The following is a 21,451-nucleotide window of genomic DNA, read 5'->3' as shown; positions in this document are numbered from 1 at the left end:
GATGGTCCTGCTGCTTTGGCTTTTGGCAGAATGACTGGGAAGATCCCAGCCAACCACAAGTTTGTGTGTGTTGGAGTTTTCTTTCTGTGCCTGTGTGCTGTGAGAGGAGCAGGGGGCAGGGTCGTATGGGGGGTGTGCAGCTGTTGCTTGGACAGCATCTGCAGTGCACATCCATCTCCAGCCCTGCTTCCCTCATGGCATCTGCATCCAGGCTAGTTGGGAAACCCTATTTCTGTCCATTGTGCTGTGCAGCCCAGCATGCTGTGTAGGATAGTCCATCACCCCTCCCTGTACTAGAACATCCCATGTTGGGTACGGGCTCCTAAAATGTCATCAGCACCACCTTTACCAAACTGAGAAGTGCTGGAGTACTTCAAGTACATTTTGCACTCTTTTGTACAAATGCTTATACAATGCATGCTCTGGGAAGCACTAGCTGGACTTCAGTACCACCGCTGTGCTTTAAAGGCAGCAATTTTAAAGGCAGTACCAGATGTGTAATTCAATCATTCTTTTGAAGAGTGAGTATGTCATCTCCATGTGATTGAAACTTTATCTAGGACTTTCTGTCATCTAAGAACATAATGCACAGTCTTATTTGAAAATTAAGAAAAAACCTGCATTTAAGAAACATTCTTCATTCCTTCATTGTCCTTGCCCTCAGAAAAGATAAATGTGCACTTTTGGAACTGTGCTAAGGATTCCTCCCTCCTTTAGCACACAATTTTACAAAGGCTGAGTGCCCCCAGTTAGGTGCCAAGGTCACACCTTTGGCCTTGGCAGGGCCTATCACACACCTGCAATTTCTCCTTAAATTAATCCATATCCACTTGCAGGTGTTAACAATTTTGTAGAGGAGAATCTAAACACTCAGCATCTCACAATTTTCTGTTTTGTCAGTAATATGAGTACTTGAAGTTACTGCTGTAATTGCAAGAACGGTCACACTAATCTATTCCCTCTAAAGATTGCTTTCATTTCACCAGTATTTAATTTTTTTCCCCCTCTAAATTCTTATGATGCCTTAGGTAAAAGTGATTTTTGGTGCTTATCCTTTTATAAGCATTTTCTTTTCTAAAAGTAGTTTTGTAGTTTGATATATCCCTCACATTACAATGGGTGGCTGTATTCTAGAAACCCTAGTGACACTTGTGAAATATTATCATGCAGAAGCCAAAAAAAGGGAAGCAATACTAATTTCCTTTATGTACTAATTTGATCGGTTTTTACTGAATTAGTATGTATTTTTGGTTGACTACCAGGCTCTTTCTCTTTCATTTAAATGTGAAGAACACACATTTCAAATAGCATACCTTCCTTTTAAGGAAGCTCAGAGCTTTTAAGGGTCAATATGACTTCTTGTGATCTCTAACTTTCCCGTTTTGGGTGCCACGTTTTGGGTTTTTTTTTTTTTGTTTCCGTCCAGATCTGCAGAGGGCTGGGGAGCATTCCCCCAAGAGCATCTTTCTGCTCGTTGCTCTCGCCGCCGCCGCGCTGGTGATGCTGTGAGCAAGGGGAGGGAGGCAGCTGCTGCTGCTGCGGGAGCGCCGGGTCCGCATGGCCGGGCGGGCCGAGTGGCGGAGCCGCCGGGGCCGGTGCGGGGGTGTCAAGGGACGCCAGCGCGCTTTTGAGATGCGCTTTTGTAGCCGTCTCAGTGCAAACCACTCGGGGGGTCCCCGTTTTCCACTTAAAATGCAAAAAGAACTCTCCCGACGGGGGATCTCCTGCTTAGCTCCGTCCGTCCGCCGCACCGTGCGCTCCTCGCACTGAGTGAGGAGGCGGCCGAGAGTGGGGAAGCGCTCCTTCGCCTCCGGGCTTCCTCCCGTGAATTCTTCCAGCGGAGTTAGGGTTGCCGGGAGGCCGGGCAGGTCTCCCGTCCACCGCCTTCCCTCCGCTCCCCTGGTCAGGAGGGGCGTTTTGGGTCGCTAACGCGCACTCCGAGCATCTCGGCGAGAAGCCCCCGCGGCCGTGCCCGGCAGGTGCTCCCGGCGCGGCGGGGTCCGGCCCGGCCCCGATGGGGGCGCGGGCAGCGCCGGGCCGGGCGGGGGCGAACAAAGCGCGGCCGAGGGCGTGCTGCCCCGACGGGGCCGGCGCGGAGCCGCCCGCAGCGGGGGCGGGGTGACCGGGGCACCCGGCCCCCCTTCCCCACACACACACACACACACACACACGCACAGACACACAGACAGACACACAGCCCCCGCACACGTACACCGCGCCCGGACACACGCCGAGACGCACGGGCGGCCGCTGGTGCGCGGCGAGAGGATGCGGCCGCTGCGCCCCTGGGCGCTGGTGCTGGGCGGGATCCTGTATGCCTGGGCCGGGGCCGGGGCCGGGGCGGCGGCGCGGAGCTACCCGCACAGCGCGGTGCTGGACGGCGCGGGCGCCTACCGCCTGCTCTGGGGCCGCCGCGGCAGCGCCCTCGCCCTCCGCCTGGAGGTGCGCACCCGCGGCTACGTGGGCTTCGGGCTCTCGGCCAGCGGCGGCATGGCCTCGGCCGACATCGTGGTGGGGGGCGTGGAGAGGGGCCAGCCCTACCTGCAGGTAAGGCCCTGCTCCTTCCCCTCGGCCGCCGAGACGGGTCCTCCTTGTCCTCCCACTTTCCCCGCGCTGTCCCCGTCTCGGGACGCCCTTCTTTCCCTGCCCCACGTTTCTTCTGCAGCCTTCTTGTCCTGCATCCCTTCACCTCTTTACTTCTTCCTTCCACCCTTCGGGTAATCTCTATTCTGCCTTCCTTTGCCCTGGAGGAGACAGTTCTTTTCGATCCTCTCCTTACCAACCTTCCCTCTAAACTTCTACATAGATTTCGTTGGAGGTGTCAGGTTTCTTTGCTCTTTACCCAGAAGATGTAACAGCCCTATCCTCTCTCCTTGGGGCACTCTCTCCTGCCTGCCCGCTGAGCCCAGACCCGCGGAGGGGAGGGATGGGAGGGCAGAGTCTCTGCCGGGGAGGTGCGGCACCTTTCCCTTCACCTTGCCAACAGCTGCTGCAGCTTGGCCCTGCTGGTGCCGCCTGAGCTTGCTCTCTCTAATCCCACCGGCATGAGGGCAGCATCCCACCAGCTTCCAAGCCTGCTGACGTCCCCTTCTGCAGGGGCACAGCCGGTGCTGCTCCTGTTCTTGGTGTTCCTCCTCTCCTCCCCTGGTAGTGTTTTGAGCCAGATGTTGGAAAGGACTTGCAGAGTAACCACTGGGAGGACTCCTCGTACATGTCCTTGGTCTGGCAAAGCAGCCTCAGAGGTGCCCAACTCTGCTGGTATAATTTCCTTGGGATATTTTTGTAGTAGTCTGGATATTGTCAGGGCTACGTCTGGGAACAGGAGTGTGGAACAGAGGCCTTGCTGGTGCTTAGAGCAAGTCATCCCCTCCAAGAGGCACTGGTGGAGCAGGAGCTATGAGAGGGGAGGGGACCCACACCTTTTGTCCCATCTCATCAACCTGAGATCCAGCCGGCAGGAGTTGCTCTGGGGTCAGGGGAGAAGGGACAGCTTGTCCCACGGATGACTGAAAGGGCAAGCGGGCCAGGAATGACATGTTGTCACCCCCAGATGCTTGAATAAGTCAGAGCTGCAGTTTAAGAGCAGAGTGGTTGTTAGAGTATGGTCTAGGAGAAGTCATCTGTCTTTCCTTCATTATGCTAGAGCTAGTTGATCTTTGAAGCTCCTGCTTAAATTTTAAGAGGTTTTCCCATAAGAATATGGATTTTCTATTCACAATTCACCATAAGAAAACAAAATGCATAATATGATCTCCCTACTGTTTGTCAAGGTTTTATAAAATCAAAACTTTTCCAGAAGAATTGAGCTTTCAGTACAAATATTTTGCTTTAAAATGTCTTTTTCTTTCCTCCATTCATTTGCTGTATGAAGTTTAGGCAAATATTTGTCTTCCTTAAATGCAGACCAGTGATTTTCAGAATATTGCTTTCTCCATATTTCAAAATGAAGATAATTTTTCTTGAAGTATAAATAAAAGACTAATAACAGTACAAAAAACCCACTCTAGACTACTCATTGAGCAGTGAGCTCTTCACTCACAGAATGAAAGGCTTTCTGAAAGGCTTTGCAATTCTCAGAAGACACACCTATTAACCATTAAAAGAAACCTCAGCTTTTTTCCTGGTTAGTTCATAGATCCTGTTAGGGTAAAGCAAGTATTTTAGAGAGACATCCAAACCTAGTGTAAAGACATCCAGTGGTGGAGGATCCATCACTTCCGTTGCTAGTTTGTGGCAAAAACGAGTCTGTGCTGTTCCTGATTGCCAGGATTAGTTTGTCTTGATTTAGCTTTCAGCTATGCATTTTCTCTACTATATTAAAAACTCTACTCCCCCTGCATACCGCCTTCATAAAGTTATTTATATACTGCAATCGAGACAATCAAGTTGCTGCTCCATTTTCTTTTTTGTTAAATAAATAGGCTGAGCTCTTTAGCATCACAGGACATTTCCCCCAGCACTCACAGCACTTTTCTGGCTCTTTTCAGCACTCTTCACAGGTTTTCAGTATCTTTAAAAATGGCCCCATGCTAACTCCATTCTTCCAGCTGGTTTTATCCACCAACATTATGTTACAAATAGAAAAGGACTGTAGCCAATGCCCACCGATAGAAACCTACTGATATTTTTCCTGAAACACTAATTTAGCACATAAATTGTTATGCTAAGAGCTGTGAGTTATTTTGTTGCACTTTTGAGCAGGTAAGAAGAATTACTTTCCTCATGCTTGCTTGCCACTTGGGGCTTGCTCCATCCCCGTTCCTTCTTCAGTTCTAGGGAGCATGGTTTCTTTCTAAACAGAACTGAGGTTTTTTTAAAGTTGCTCGGTTAAAATTTTTCCATACTTGCACCAACAAGGAACGGCCAGAAACAAAGATGATAAACAAAATTTGTCCAGAGGCTTTTTCTGGTCAGGCAGCAGGGATTGCCAGAAAATGAACAAATTGTTCTAGGATGTTGTTCCAATAATATTCAATTCTTCACTTTACTGGACAAACAAATACAGTTAATATTTTAAAAATACATTCTGTGTTAAGTGTAGACCATCATAATTTAGATTATTACTACTGAAAAAGATTTTTTCATAGATAGCACCCTTGAAAGTATGTGGTTTTATGCCTAGCTGAACTCCATGAAATATGTACACCCTATAATGAATGAACTTACTTTTCTTTTTGGTTTTAGAAATATGTTTTTATTCCATGACCATCTGTTGGAAAATGTGCATCGTGGTCTAAACTCTTAGAGGGGTCATTTTTTGGTTTCTTTGAAAGTTTTGAGACGCTTGTTAGTGGCCTGACATTCAGATGTTCTGAAACACCTTTATAGCCTTTCAAGTGGGCATTGAAATTGCTAGTCCCTTGGGTCAGTTTTGCCTTTTTCCCCCCCCCAAATTCTCTCACCTTCTTTAAAAATAGAAAGTGTTCTCAGAGGTAAGAGTTCTCTTCTGGGAATAAACATGTAAATATAGTTAGACTTACAGCTGCCAGTTAGGGTAAAAGCACATAATCCTGTCTGTGGAAGACCCATGTATTGGGGTAGAGGAAAACTGCCAGCTAGTTTTCAGAGAAAAGAAAAGAAAAATATTATTTCCTCTGGCATTTAGTCTTCATCCTCTCAGTGCAAGTAAATGCTATTACCACCATCAGCAGGCAGTGTTTGCCTTGAAAAAACTCCAAGTCCTGGATATCCTGGGTTGGATTTTACTTTCTCAATTTTCAGTGTATCCCGAACTTGGGTGCAATGAGCTGTTGGTTTTGGTTTGCTTTTCCATGTTGGAGCTGCATTTAATCTGAAAGGGTGTCTGACATAAGGAAAGGCTAAAACAATTTGGAAGCCTGTGGCTTAGTTTTGTCTAAATATATCAAGATGGAAAGTGTTACGATGTCAGGAAAGAAGAAGAAAAAGTTTTTTGAAGAGCATCAGAATGATCAGGGAATTATACATTTACAGTCCTAACATTTAAGAAGTTTGATACTTGAAATAGGGAACCTTAACATATTTTGGGAGAACATAGAATGGATATGTGTACACATACATGCATGACTTAGTGCTTTGTCATGAGGGAGGCATCTCCATCAAGCAGAAGGAGAAAAAGGAGATCAGTGAACAGGCTGTTCTCACACACTGCTGAGAGCCTGTGGTGTCAGAGCAGCAGATTGTGTGGTGTTTGGCTGAGCATGTTTGAGAACAAGAAGATGCCAATGGGGGTCGGTATTGGAAAGCTGGGAGCTGTCTCTGTAGGGAGGAGTTGGACTTAGGAGAGTTCATTCTTAGCAAAATGTTACCTTGAAATATTTCCATGGTCATTTGCAGCATGTGTTACTCTTCATACAAGATCTTGGGGCGGCCTTAGATTTTACGTCTAGTTTTCTTAATTCTTTTTTTCTTTTCTTGTTTTTTTCCTTTTTTCCTTTTTTTTTTTTTTTTTTTTTTTTTTCCCTTAATGCATCTCTTTTGTGCTTATGAATTGACACAGCATGCATTTTCTTGCTAGACCCATGCCTTTTCCTTGGTCTCCACCCCTGTCTGGAATTGTGCATCCCCACCCACAGCACGTAGCTTCTGAGAGCCCCATTTTGGGGAGAGTAATCCTCCTTGATGAATGCCTATTTTGTGCAAGTTATACAAGAGGGTTGCATTGTTAGAATCTTCTGTTGAACTTGCACAAAAATAGTCCCTACTCAGGGTGAATAGGGACTGTATGTCACTAAAAAGTACTTTATTATTCATTAGAGCCCTGCTTGTTAACTGTCACCCAAACTAAAGAATATCTGTTATCAAATGTATCCCATAGAGTTAGCTTAATTGCTCACAGGGAAGTACTTGGAAGAGATTTTAAAGGACAGAAAACAGTGAGCATTTTCAGTACTTAACGATATGCTGCTTTTAAGTGCACTCATGCCAACAGCAACAAAAGAAGTGTTTAGAAAACAACTTGAAAGGCAGCAAGAGAGAGATGCGAAGCGAGTGCCACACTGACATATCTCAGTCGGTGTTTTGTTGGAGGTATTTCATGCCTTTGGGCATCGGGGCAGAATCTCCAGATGACTAATATCTCCCTCTTGGCTTCAGTGTGGGGCATAAAGAGACACTCCAGCGTACATCTCCACTGGCTGGGTGCTTTGTAGTTCCCTTTGAGAGGTACAATAGTTAGGACAAGGAAGCAACAGTTGGTGAACAAAAGATGAGAAGAATTCTGAAGCTTGTAATTTGCAGGCCTTCAGGGGACTGTTTTCAAGTGTTTGGTTGGGATTTTTTTTTCTTTTTTTTCCTTTGTCATATTTTTTTTTCTCCTTTGCATTTGGAAACACCAAGAAAATTAAATTTTCTCACATCTCCCCAAAAATATGGAATTTTAGCCACTGTGAGTGATGCAAAGACTTAAAATAATGGGAGGATGATTTAATTCCCCATATAAACAAGTACCACAGAAGGAGGAAAGGGAGGAAGGGAGATTTTCTAAGGCAGATCCAGAAATTTTGGGAACAAGTATCCCTAATTGTTGTGCTTGAAAATCCCCTAAGTGTTTTTAATCTTCCTCATAATTGAAGTAATTAAAATAATTAAACCCAGAAAACTTGTACTGAATAAATGTGGCTCCTATGTAAGGAATGTTCCTTGTGATAAACTGCAGTTCTAAGATTGTATCGTGCAGTATCGCCTCATTACTGATTTTCTTTCCCTTAAAACACTTTGCTACATGTTTTGTCTAGTCTCTTTCTGTTAGGACAGCCTTTAATCTAGCTTTATATTTTCTGATATAGCTGGAATATAAACTCTTAAATTGACATTTATTCTTGATGTAAAGACTTGTATAGGGCCTTGGGACTCCACCACAATGTCAAATTATCCATGTCAATATGCAATATCATTGTAATGGGGTGACTTTATGATGTGGAATTGTATCCCCATTTGTCTTTTCAGCCCAGAAATAAGTTTTTGCACCTTTCAAACTAGATCTGAGAGTGAAGGGGGGGAGAAGGAGAAGTGGTGGATTGTCTGAGGTGACTGTATTCAAAAACAGAGATGAGAGCTTCAGCATTCCTGCTCACAGACTGTGTTGCCTGCAGCATGAACAGCAGGAGAGAGCTCTCCTTTGGTTTGGTTAGGGTGGTTTTTTTTTGAGCTGGCTGAGGCAGAGAAGTACCTTGGACTGTGGCTTTTCTTTTTCTTGGAACTGACTGGCCATGCTCTGGATCAAAAAATCCAGAACATCGGGAGCTCACACCTGTGGCCCCTGGGGCCTGGGACACGGCATTTTCCAGCACAGGAGGGACTGATAAGAGACTGAGCAAGCCAAGCTACAGCCCATCACAAGGACTCCCTGAATTTGCCATCTCTTCAGGACAGCAAGAGGTTTTATTGTTTGATATTATTCAATTTTTATGCTTGTGAATACTTTGTTTGCTAAATAAACGTTTTTCTTCCACTTTTCTCCCAGGAAATCTTTTCCTGAACCAGTTGGGGGAGGGGCAGCCGGAATCTGCTTTCTAGAGGAACCCCTTTGGAATTTTCCTCCTAAATTTGCCCTAAACCAGGACAGTCATATTTCAACCTCTAGCCACTAGTGCCTCTCATACCTTCTTGTGCTAAGATAGACAGGTCTCCACACTTCAGTGTTTTCATTTGTGTGCAGAGAAAGTGATGGGTTTTACTTCTCATGAATTTCACAAACACAAAGGGATGCCACTGCCAGCTGTTGGCCTCCCTGGGCACCATTTAACTGGATATAAGAAATATACAGAAGTGTATTCAAGTGAATATACGCTTCTATAAGAAGTATAAGAAATGTAAGAAGATATTCTTCTATTCTCTCGTATAAGAAATATACAGAAGTGTATTCAAGTCTGAATGAGAAAAGGCATATTTCTAAGTAAATAATTGTGTTTCATGTATAAAAAATACAAACCCTCTTTTGTGAAGAAAATATATGAACATGTACACACATATGCAGGCATTATCTGTTTCTGTAAATACACAAATGGAAATGTGTGTCTTTGTGTATATGTTTATGTCTGCATTTAAAATACAGACACACACACACAATCATTTGTTAGAGATAAAAACTTTCTGTCCTTGTCAGAGTTAGTAGTGCACCTGAAGTAAATAATCCACAACCTAGTGTATGTCAGCCAGTTTAACTGGAGTTGTACCAAGAATTGTGTACAGCTTCTCAAAACTGTCCATGTGAGCGAGATCCAGGCTTCCTAGCAAGGACTGAATCCCTTCTGATAATCTGCTGTGTAGGTAAAAATGTAAAACAAAAGAACCCAAACCCACACCCCCAACCTCCCAAAAACCCACCCACCCAAACAACCAGAAGCAAACAAAAAACCTCCTGAACAAAAGCCAATGCAACATGCTCCCACCCCCCCCTAAACTAATAAATCAATTATAAACTGACTGCCCATGGGACAGTGGCTGTGAACTTACTGATCCCAGTTACTTTAGGAACGTACTGCAACTACTTGATTGCTGTTGCTGTACCCTTTTGTATGGTTATTTTTTCATTTGCAGCCAATCTCAAGATTGGTTCAGTCAACTGGAATGCTCTCAAGGTGTTCTTGTACAGAACAGTGATGCTTTCAGGCTCCTGCCTCATGTTTGGCTGCTGTGAGTGGGCTCTGCTTTTCCCCAGCATAAGAACATAGTAAGATCTTTGCCTGAAACTCAAGCTGAAATTTATTTGAGGTTGCAAAACAGTTTGGTTTGCTTATTTGTAAACTCATGCTCTGTTTGGTTCTTGCCAAATACAGTGTAAAACCAGCTTCTTTTAGGTGGTAACATCTAGCGTGTACTGGAACCTTGAGCAGCAGGATTCCATTTAAATTGAATGCAACAATAAAAAAAAGAGAAATGTTAACCACAGTTATTTTTTTGGAAACCCAGAAAGGCATAACTTGGTGCTTATTTCAAACAAATGTTTGGTTCCATTCTTTTCCTTACCGTAGCAGTTTATCCAGCCTATTTATACTAAGATAAATCCTCTCCTACACCAACTTTCATCTTTGTTACAGCTTCATGATCCTTTTTGCCAAGCTTCTCTTTGGTCCTGGTCATTGGCATCAGCTTGGTAATTTGGGGATTGTTCTAGGGTGACTTTATCATGCTTGTATCCCCAGTTGTCTGTTCTGTTCATGCTGGATGTTAAGTTCTGCACCTTTCAAAGTAGATCTGAGTAAAGTGGGGAGAAGGACTGGAATGTCTGAGGTGACTGTATTCAAAAGCAGAGATAAGAGCTTCAGCATTCCTGCTCACTGTGGTGTCTGCAGCATGGAGAGAGCAGGAGAGAGTTCTCCTTTGCTTTTTAGCTAGTTTTTAGCTAGCTGAGGCAGAGAAGTTCCCTGGACTGTTTTCTTGGAACTGATCAGCCTGCTTTGGATCAAAAAATGCAGGAAAACACCAGGAGCTCACACATGTGGCTCACTGGGGCCCAGGACATGGCATTTTCCAGCACAGGAGGGATGGATAAGAGATTGAGTGAGCTGAGCTATGCCCCATGACAAGGACTTCCTGAATTTGCCATCTCTTCAGAACAGCAAGAGGTTTTATTGTTTGATATTATTCAATTTTTATGCTTGTGAATACTTTGCTAAATAAACAGTTTTCTTCCACTTTTCTCCCAGGAAATCTTTTCCTGAACCAGTTGGGGGAGGGGCAGCCGGAATCTGCTTTCTAGAGGAACCCCTTTGGAATTTTCCTCCCAAATTTGCCCTAAACCAGGACAGGGATGTTTCAAATTCCATGGATTGGCTGCAGAACGTCAGTGAGGACAAGTAGAAAGATGGCTTATTTTCCTGTCATTTCCCGTTCCTGACTTGTCCCTTTTTCCACTTTTGAGTGTTAGACTGGTGCTGGAGCAGCAGTGATGGCCCAGTTAGAGAAAGGCAGTGCACATAAATGGGGTGGCTGAGTTTCTCACAAGCTGAGCTCATGAGGCAATTGCTGGATGGGGCCACAATCTGAGAATTATTTTATGCTCCTTGAGGTTGAAAGGTGATATATATAATTTAGGACGGGAAACTGATATCACAAACAAAACAATCTTGTACATTGTAAAGGTCTGGGGGGAGAGTCCCATAAACACCTGTTTCAGTGTGTGATGACAGCTGGTGGGGCTTTTGGGGTCAGGCTTCCCTCTGCAGCTGTGCTTGCATTCTCAAAGGAGAAACCAGCATCTTTTCACATCCTTAAGAAATTACTCTCCCTGACTGTTTGTGGAACAGAAATCAGAAACCATATATGCCACAAAGTATTTTTTTTAAGAAGGAGAGTGGCTAATGGTATCTGAAAAACAGTATAACATGATCTGCCGCACATCTGGAAAAGAGCATAAAATATCTTGTAATGTCAGGAAGATTTTTCATTTTCCATATCTTATTTCAACTTTTAGGTAATGTGAGGAAGGAGATACTTAATTATTTGATGGATTGCACAACTTAGTTCAGAGTTCAATATGCCATTTTATGCAATATCATCAAAGGGTGTACAACAAATTTAAACAATGGTATGTAAACAATTTACATACCTAAATCCTGAAACAGACATCTTTGTTATCATGTAGCATGACCAGTAACACTTGTGAAGCTTTTTTAAACACTTAGTCTTTAAAGAACAAATAGAAAAATAAAGTTACTTTATTCTTCTCTTTAACTAATTCTTATAGTTCTGCAAAGCTGATGTGTAATTTGAAAACTTTATTAAACATATGATATATAATTTTTGTCTGGAGAACCTGGATACAAGTACAGAATCAGTATATAAAACCATATTGTGGGTTTTTCCACATACATGAGAGTGTTTTAGAAATCCAGTTTGCAGGACTTGACAATTCCTGTAGATCTGTTGGAACTTCATGAAATTCAGGGGACTTGTATCAGTATAATCTACCCTACAAAAGACACAGGTTTTCTGCCGAACTGTCTGGGGTAGCAAAACCAGATCTGTGTAAAAAAAGATTGTATCATGTTAGAGCCTTTTTCTGCTTGTTGGGAAGGATAAACTGTTCCAGAAGCCCATTTTAGAACTATCTCTGATAGATATCAAAGCTCTGCAATACTGTGGATTAAATCATCCCACTGCTTTACAGAATTAAATAAGTGAAACTTGTGAATTTGGATAAACTCTGTGTTATAGTAGTTGGGACCTGAGAGAGTTTCAAATTAAATTTATATTCCTTTAGTTTAACTGAAACCGAAATGCCCAGTTTACCCTCTCTGGGCTCTGTAGATCCATCCTCTGTACTGCCACATTTCAAAGGCCTTCAGAGCTATACAGCTTTCTCCTTTGACTAGATAAAAGAGTGGAGTGTAGGCAGTCCAAATGTGATGGTTTTAATTGCATTTGCACCAGGACTTTTGGCATCAGGACTTTATTTTTATTGTTCTACTCTGAAATGAACCATAGAATATATATAGCAGTACAGACATATATCTACATAGATATATGTAACATTTTTTTACTTTTCCAGATGGCAGGTTTTTCCAAATTGTGGCTGAAAAAGATGTGGCATCGCAGATTGTCACTGTGTTGTCATTTTTGAAAACCTTTTGTTCATTCTGTTTTGTACATAAACGCATCTTAAAGGCTTTTAAGCTTTGATGAGTAAATTGAGCAAAGTCTACATAGTTTGACTTAAAACCTTCTGTGTGAACAGAGAGAGATTCATATGGTTCCTGGACAATGAGGCATTATTTTGTTTTAAAACTGGAACACAAACCATTTTCATGTGAGAGGTTGAGCAATCAAATTTTGAGTTGTTCAGGCTTTTTGTTTTTGCTGTTTTATGTTGTTGTTCTTTGTTTTATTTTGGGGGATTTTGTTGGTGGCATTTTTTGTGTGACATAATTTGATTTTATTTTTATGATGAACGTCTGGATAATTTTCAACAAAGGAAGTAAAAATAGCATTAGCTACATCGAGCCACCAAATAATTTCAGGTGAAATCACTGAAATCAGCAAGGTTCTGTTCATTTTTGACAGCAGGGTTGGGCACCCAGTGCCTGAGCAGGCAGCAGTGTGAGTTCCCAGTGCAGTTCTCATCCCATGGGGAGCAGCCTGGTCCTCTCTGGGGGCCTGGGATTTGGGGCCACCTTCCCCAAAGCATTCACCAGCCATAAAATGGGCCCCTCTTGGTGAGCCAGAACTGTGACCTGTCTGTGACTGTCATCCAGCTGGGTGAGATAATTACACTGACAATCACGTTATCAAGGCATATCTGAGCTTATTCCTTAATTACAGAACTTCTTTGCATTATTGTTGCATTCTTGCCTCAGGCTCATGGAAATCAGGACTTTATCAAAGGGGTTTTTTTCTGGTTAGAGCTGTGTCCTCTAGACTTGTCATGAAATTGTGAAGTTTACCACAAAACATTTGAGTGTGCACATCTTTTCTTCACATTTCTCAGCTTTCCTTCACACTGGTTTCAGGCAGAGACTTTGAGTCTGTTCACATGAGCAAAAGTTGCTCTTGAATTTGTATTCCTCAATATTTCAAAGTGTGGGGGCATTCACTAAGAATGTGTTCCTCCAATTTAAGGTAACATTTAAGCAAAGATATCACACTTCAAGAAAAACTGATGTTCACAGGGTTACAATTCTTGTCCAGGCAAACGCTTACTGAAAGATGGAAATGGAGATTCCACAGAAGAGTGTTTTCAGAGCAGGAATTGTACTAATGCATAGGCAATACACTGCCTCTTCCCAAGTTCTGATGCATGGTAAAAGTGGAGGGTTTTGATCCCATAAAGTATCTATCTTCAAAGAACCATTGCAAAACAACTGTTATTATTTCTGTCTGGAAAACAGCAAATCCAAGTTATTTCTCTAAACAAATACAACTCATCAGTTCACTTTCTTTCAGGTCCCAGGCCTGTGTTTTGCTCTTTTTAGTGATTATTTTTCCATTTGCCTATTCTCTCATGTATGTACTTAATCATTTGTATTTGTAAGAAGTGGTGACAGGAAAAGAAGAACTCTCTGGTGTCTTGCCCACACACAGATTTCTAGGGTGGAATTAAGTTTAAGATTACAGCTCCTAAATGACCCTTTAGTGAATTAATGAAGTTTCAGTTATTTTTTTACTGCTATCAAAATACTTGGACATAACCTTTTACTGTTTTTCAGATTGGTTACCTCAACCTTACTGAAAGGGGAAAGTTAGAAATGTCCAAAAGTGAACAGAGGTCCGAGCAGATACAGAAATAAATGCCTGTTGGGACCAGACAGTGCTGCATTATTTTGCAAAGACACCACACAATTAATGGTGTCTGCCAGTAGCCTGTTTGGCATGAGAAATACATTGCTTACTTAAAAGACCCTTCCCTACCCCAAAGCAAGCAGAAACAGCCTAAAACCCCAAGGAGGGTGACCAGAGGAGGTGGTTCTGAGGCAGTGGCCAGCCCTTCCTAGGTGGCCAGGGTGGGAGGAGAGGGAGGGACGGGTCCCAGCTGCAGGAATCCGGGGTGAGGAGGTTAATGACCTGACATTGCTGCCACGCTACTCCTTTGTGCTGGGCCTCTGCAGAACCCTGGATGGGAAGCATCTTTCTTACAAACAGCTCCCTTGCCTCTTCCAAAACCTCAACCTAATCCCAGCAGCTTTTGTATGAAATGAGCACTTTTCGTGCTAGTTAAGCCGTAGGGTTTCTGGTTCCAGTCAATGTTCATTCAAGAGGTTTGTTTTTTGTGGGAAAGAAAAAAAACATGGGAAAAGTTGTGAAAAAAAGGAGTGACACTATTGTTGATGCAAATATTAAGTGAATTTCATTCTCTCTTTAATTTCTCCTGGAGCTCATGACATCCCAGTTATGATAAATAAAGCTTCTTGGTTGCTGGATCCAACCTTTATTTCTGCAGTTGCATACAGGCAGCATGTTGCTAAAATTACCTAAAGCATTCTTGAAGCTGTTTATCAGGAGGGTTGCTTTCTTGGAGATTTTGTATAAAAAATAGTTCAGTGCCACCTCAAATTTAATGTTTAATTCAAAACTGACACTGCAGAAATTTACATGATTTGAAAAAGGCTTCAGTACTGTACATCGAGTTTCCTTTTTAATATTATATTTTAATAATGGGCCACCTTTCTTTCATAACAGGATTATTTTACAGATGAAAATAGAGTACTAAAAAAGGACCCTCAACAGGATTACCATCTGGAATATGCCATGGAAAACAGTACACATACAATACTGGCTTTTAGCAGAGAACTGCACACTTGTGACACAAATGACAAGAGCATAACGGTAAGAGTCTCTGACTCTATGTAGAGAGATGAAGTAATTAACACAGGATAAATGTGTGTATGGTTATTAAGCTGGTAATTGAAATATCTTTTTAGTAAAAGGACAGAATTAGAGAAATTCACTTTCCTGTTTGCTCAGGTAAAATACTTGCGCTAGTTTTTTTAAACTATTATGTTTAAATTTCAGCTTTCTTTGTTTTTGTACTTTAATACATTATGTTCTATAATTTCTAACAAGTGTACACAAGATTGAAATAGATACTTCTGCGCCATCAAGTCCTATATGCCATTGTTACAACCATTCAAGGGAGGCCAAATTGAGAAATACTTTTAAGATTCTGCACTAACTTTTAATTGATCTAAAAAACAAATTTTTTTAAAAAATTTGAGAATATATATTTAAAGGGTCTGTTTGCTTTATTTCTTTATTCAAAATTAAGAGTGAAAAAAATTATGGTAAAACTTCCCATGGTAAAATAATTCTCATGGTAAATTCTTCTGTTGCCCTAGGGATTGCTGCGCTATTTCCTAAACATAATCTTAAATTACATGAAGGTGATGACTTTGGTATTGGAAATGACAGAAAGGTTAGAGAGATTTGCAAGGCTTTCTCTGCTTTGGCTTGTTTACTTCTTCTTTTGGAGGCATTACTATAGGAGTAAAACACTATGTCAATTATCTGTGTTTTTACAATATATGCAATTATAGCAACATGAGAGGCTGAAAATGCAGGAAGCAAATGCCACCTGTATAAACCACCAGTTTCCCAGGCAGTCAGTGGGTATCTGGTTTGCACACCTGCTCCAAATTCTCAGTATAATTTAGCATTTTGAGACACTTCAGGATTTATTATAGCACTTAGTCTCAAGGGTCATTCTTGTAATCTGAGAATCGTTTACAGAGAACTGATCTGTGTAGTGGCTGTAGATTGATTTTTAATATGTAAATCTGTTCTGTAATTGAATGTTAATTTTCCATAACATCTAAGGACAGCAATTCACTGAAGGTGTTCACATCTTCACAGACTTGAGCCTGGAAAATGTCTGGTGGGGAAACATTCTGGTTGCTGATCAAATAAGTAATATCTCTAGAGAAATGTTTGTAATGCATTTAGCTTGTTACTTCTTTATGAGTCTTTTCTGCCATTTGAAGATATGATTTCAGTTCACAACATTAGGGAAGGAGTCTTTCAGAGAACAATTTAATTTCTGTGTATTTCCAGTTAACCCACTGAGTATAAAACAGTATCTATTTCAAAGGCCACATTCTGTAGGTAGATGACTGCTCCTCTAGCATACATTGTCATTGCTTAAATACACCTGTGTCACAGCTATTGCAGGAATTATAGGAACTATGTAAGGAAGATGTTGCTCCTATCCCTTGTGGACATTCTGCTTTGATTTTTCAGGAGAGCACAGTGCGGGTAATATGGGCCTACCACCACAAAGATATGGGAGAAGCAGGGCAAAATTACCACGGATCGAATCGTGGTACGAAGAGTCTGCGCCTGCTGAACCCTGAGAGAGAGGAAGTCTCATCCGCCTCTTTGCCGTACTTTGACTTGACAAACAAAGACGTAAGTTACTCCTACATGCTGTAGAAACCTACATGCTGTGGGTTTCTGTGGAGAAGGGAATAAGGCGGTAGCCAAAGCCTTGACTCACACAACGAGTAGTGTGACTTTTATATGTAGATTAAACATAAGGAAGAAATTCTTCACTGTGAGGTTGATGAGGCTTTGGAACACCCTGCCCAGAGAAGCTGTGGATCCCTGGAAGTTTTCAAGGGATGGGGCTTTGAGCAATCTGGTCTAGAGGAAGGTGTCCCTGCCTAAAGCAAGGGGATTGGAACTGGATCTGGACCTCTAAGGTCCCTTCCAACCCAAACCACTCTGTGATTCTATGATAATACTGTGTTCGTGCCCTTTTTATTAAGACAGGTGCCTGTGCCAGACAAGGACACAACATATTGGTGCCAAATGTTTAAGATTCCTGTACAACATGAAAAGCATCACGTGACAAAGGTGAGTGATTCAGACTCAGAAAATTTAGAGGAATTTAGAGTATAGTTACACTTCAAATCAGTTCTTGCACTTTTGAAGTTTTTTTCACTGCTTACTGGAGGGAAACAAGACTTCTTCCTGTATTCACAAATATGGATCAAGTGTTTGTGTATGTGAGCCCAGAAACTTGCTCAAGTGTGCCCTTCAAACTGCCCTGAACAGTGACAGAGCCTCTTTCTTGCAGCTCTTTTCTCCTTCATCCTCTCTCCCATAAGAAAATGAGGTTGAAAATAATTTGTGTCTGTAAATATTTCTGACAAGGACTAAGTAAAATTGTCTAAAAGCATGTTACATCAAGTTTTTACTTTTATATAGGAATTTAATGAATTTCTTTTAACAGATAGTAATTTTAAATTTAAAAAATAATTAAATGGTGGTGTTTGTTTAAATAAAGGGCCAGATTCTTATTTGATTCCAGTCGTCTTTCTTGTGATGACCAGTGTGGAGCCAGGGTACATCACATAAGAACACACACCAGTGTTTTCAGCAGTTTAAAACATAAATATTATTTCAAAAAGAGATGAACATTGCTGTTTATTTAAAAAATAATGAAAATGTGTGAATAAACATTCACACAAAGCTCACCAGGATCCTAGGTGACTTGAAAACTCATATGCATAAACATGTTTTCCTATAACACATTCTGTAACTTTTCTTTCTATTTTAAATTGAAAGCTTGAGTGCTGAGGGAAAGATGATTCTCACATTTCTCCCCAAAAGCAATATACTGAAGACCTAATGAAACAACAAATTCTTATTTTTCTAATATGCTGAGGATAGCTCAGTGAGATAGTTCTGGCCCTTATTTTTATCTTTCTTTGAACCCACAGATGCATTGTGTAGAATTCTACTTCTTCTGTTTTGTTACAATTGTCAGGCATATTTCTTCAGTGCATTCAGTAAGACTGAAATTTTTAATTAATTCAGAGAACTTTAACATGTGATATCAATGTCTGTATGATAAATACTTTTAATTACTCTGAAATATTGCATGTTTCTACACTTTATCAGAATGAACAATTGCAAGGCCCAATTTTCTGCCTTCAGGTACTTTATCTTTAATCACATTTGTGACAGCTACTTTCACTCTATGAAATAGAGAATTTGTTGTGTTATAATATGTATGTCAAGATCCCTAGTTTTTCTGCTTTAAAGTGAGAGACCTTTAAAATGGTAGTATAGAAATCAAGCTTCTCATGTTAAATTTGGTGGAAGTTGTAGGTATTTGCTGCTTTGCTAAAAAAGTTCCCTGGAAGTATTCATTATTTATAATTTCTGATTTTATTTTCTAAATGCTTTGCATGACTGCACATACAGTTGCTCAGTCCTTAAAAAATAGTGTTTGGTTGAAGCTAAAACAAGATTTTAGCTCAGAAATACACTGATTGATTTTTCAGGATAATTTTATATTCTTTGTTTTTACAATAATGGATAAAAAGTATTGAAGTTTTAGAAGTCATATTTTCAAATCAGCATCTATTTTATAAAGTTAAAAATTAGAGTAAAACCCTCAGTGATTTTTCCATCTTCACAAAAGCAAGAAAATTCAATTTTGTGGCTTAAAAATTTTTAGAGAGGGAAAAATGAATACAGAAAGAGAGTAGATTTAAGTAGGAACACTTCCATAGCCTTTCTTCTCAGGGGCACAACTTATATTTTCCTTTAAGTGGCACTTTCAGATGCCACATAGAGGGTTGTTGTGGAATTGTATCTATGTGCTCTTGCAAACTGATTAAACATTTCCTAAAGCCTGCTGATACACAAAGGATGGGGCTTATGGCTACTGGGGGAGATATTAGCTGTGCAAACAGAGCTTGAGTTCCACAAAGGGGAGGGCGGATGAGCTCTCTGCCCTGATCAAACTGTCCGGGTTAGTTAAATACTTACATGGATGTTGATGCTGGATTCCCTCTGTAGCACGGTTTTCACACAAACCTATGCATCTCATTTTTGCAGACAGAAAAAAAGAGGTGTAGACATGGTGCAGATTTGTCTGTGGCACAACTTAGCCTGCTTCAGCAGTGTACATGTGAGCTGGCTTTGGCCATTTCTGTGCTCCTGTATGGTTCTGTGGAGTGTTGGACTGCTCAGTTTGGCTCTTGCTGGACAATGTGTGCCATCAACAGTGTGTACACTGGTGTGTAAATCTGGTGGTGACCTGGGATCTCAAGGAGGTGCATCAGCCACAATTGGAATTTTTTTTCCTATGTTCCACCATTCTCTTTCTTCTTGAAAATTGCTCTGAGGACTTTATAACCAAGTACTTCTTAAATACCAATTTCATCTGGAAAGCATGATGTCTTACTGAAGGACACTGAAAAAAAATTAGACCTGTCATTAAAGGTAGAGGTCAAGACTTTTAATTGTCTCTGGTTAACAAATACCAGATTCTGAATTCAGATTCTGAGTTTAAAGCGTTTTTAATGTCTATTAAAGATGCATTATTTAAAAAAATATTGTCTTTAAACCAGAATATATTTAAGGTATTTACAAATACGTTTTGTAAATACAATCTAATGGTGCCAAAGCTGGCTGCCTGATAACACATGGGTCTTAGGGTTCACCTGCAGTAGTGTTTTAGTTTCTTCTGTTTGCACAAGATGAAGAAATAACTAGTGCAAGAGATCTCAGAACTAATCAAAGATAAATTATGTAAGACCTTAGGTCTTTTCTTTCTCCTTAGATAATATTCATGTTACTTTCCAGGAATCACAGGTAATGGGAAACAGCATATTTTCATTGATCAAGCTGCTCTACGTGATATGTAAATTGTGCAACAGATAAGATTGTAATCTTCTGTTCATTTCAGAGGTAGAATAAGGACATGGACAAGTAATTTCTCCTTATTCTGCATTTACCAATGGAGAACAGATCTTCACTGGAATAAAGGGACAGACATTCAGGTTTAGAACTTCTCTGTTAAATCTTCTTTTGTTTCAGATTTCTTGCAACATTCTCTTCAGGGAAGAGATTGTGTCTTCCTCCTACATGTCCCTACAATGCCTTCTGTTTCTAATGCCTCCAGGAACTTCTGGAGAGACAGCTCGTAATGACATGACTGCTAAGAAATGAAACAGAATAGGACAGCTTCTCAATAACTGGGCATAATAGTCAGTTATGCTATAAATGACAATAGTGATACAGGAAACAACCAAAACCTGGCACTGAGCTGGTTTTGTGGCTCTAATGGTTTGCATCACTCCTCAGCTTTAAACTGCCTACCTGGCTGAATTGTTGCTCCTTAAAAATTTATTAAACTTCTATAGGATTTTCCCCCAGAGCATTTTCTATTAACAGAACTAATTGTAAGGGTAATAGGTAAATTTTGAAAATAATATATGCAGAACAGATGAAAGGGCTTGCTTGGAGGTAATAGCAGGCATTCAAATCAGATATTTGCAGGATGGCCCTGCAGTGGTCCCAGAGTGGTGGACTTTGGCTGCTCTTCACATGGAGAGCACTCGGCTGCCTGTCTGCAAACTCCTCCTGCAGCTCTGTACTGTGCATTGACCTGTTCTGCTGCTCTGAGCTTCAGGCAGTGCTGTGTGCCTCAGGCTCACTACCCAGGGGATTTTCACTTTTCTCCCATGCAGAAGTTAGCTAGGAGCTTTCTCAGAAGTAGGTTTCTTAGAAAAATGCATTCCACTTATTAGCCCAGACTTTCTGGCGATGGGTTTAAGACTATGTCTTGCTGGGATTATTTGCAGTTCTCTGTAAATGTCATTATTCTGACTGATCTTGAATGTGCCCTTTAATCACATTCCTAAAGAAAATTCTCTGGTTTCGCCAACTGCACCTCAGGAAGAAACTCCACTCCAGCAGGACCTCTTAGAAGGAGGGAGAGCGGATCCACTGGTAGAGCAGACATCCAGGCAGGTCCACACACCTACCTTTGCATGAAAATGTGTTTCTGTCTCTCTGCTAAAGCCATGCTGAGGGCAGGTTCCTGGGTGTGAAGAGCCCACACAGGCAGAGACACCACTGCACCAGGCTGGGAGCAGGGCTGACAGACAGAGGTGATCATCCCAGGGAGCACACCCTGAAAATGGGTCTCTGCAGTATGCTCCCCCTTGTAAATTACCTGGATTGTCGCTTTCTTTTTGCTCATTCAGTTGGAAAAAAAAAAAGTTATTCAGTGACAGTCAAC

The 21,451-nt window shown here is 41.4% G+C and overlaps 1 protein-coding gene across 1 annotated transcript in view; it reads left to right on the top strand.

Moving 5' to 3' along the window:
- Positions 1-2,253: 2,253 nt before the first annotated feature.
- Positions 2,254-21,451, top strand: part of MOXD1 (monooxygenase DBH like 1) — a 49,744-nt gene continuing 30,546 nt past the window's right edge. The window contains exons 1-4 of the mRNA XM_063153439.1: positions 2,254-2,547; positions 15,097-15,243; positions 16,651-16,818; positions 17,182-17,265. Coding sequence (XP_063009509.1) covers positions 2,269-2,547; positions 15,097-15,243; positions 16,651-16,818; positions 17,182-17,265 — 678 coding nt within the window. The 5' untranslated portion in view covers positions 2,254-2,268. The remainder of the gene's footprint in view (positions 2,548-15,096; positions 15,244-16,650; positions 16,819-17,181; positions 17,266-21,451) is intronic.

Source organism: Melospiza melodia, chromosome 3 (assembly GCF_035770615.1).
Source record: "Melospiza melodia melodia isolate bMelMel2 chromosome 3, bMelMel2.pri, whole genome shotgun sequence".
NCBI lineage: Eukaryota > Metazoa > Chordata > Aves > Passeriformes > Passerellidae > Melospiza > Melospiza melodia.
Note: the sequence above shows the minus strand (reverse complement) of the source record. Positions and strands in the feature narration are given on the sequence as shown.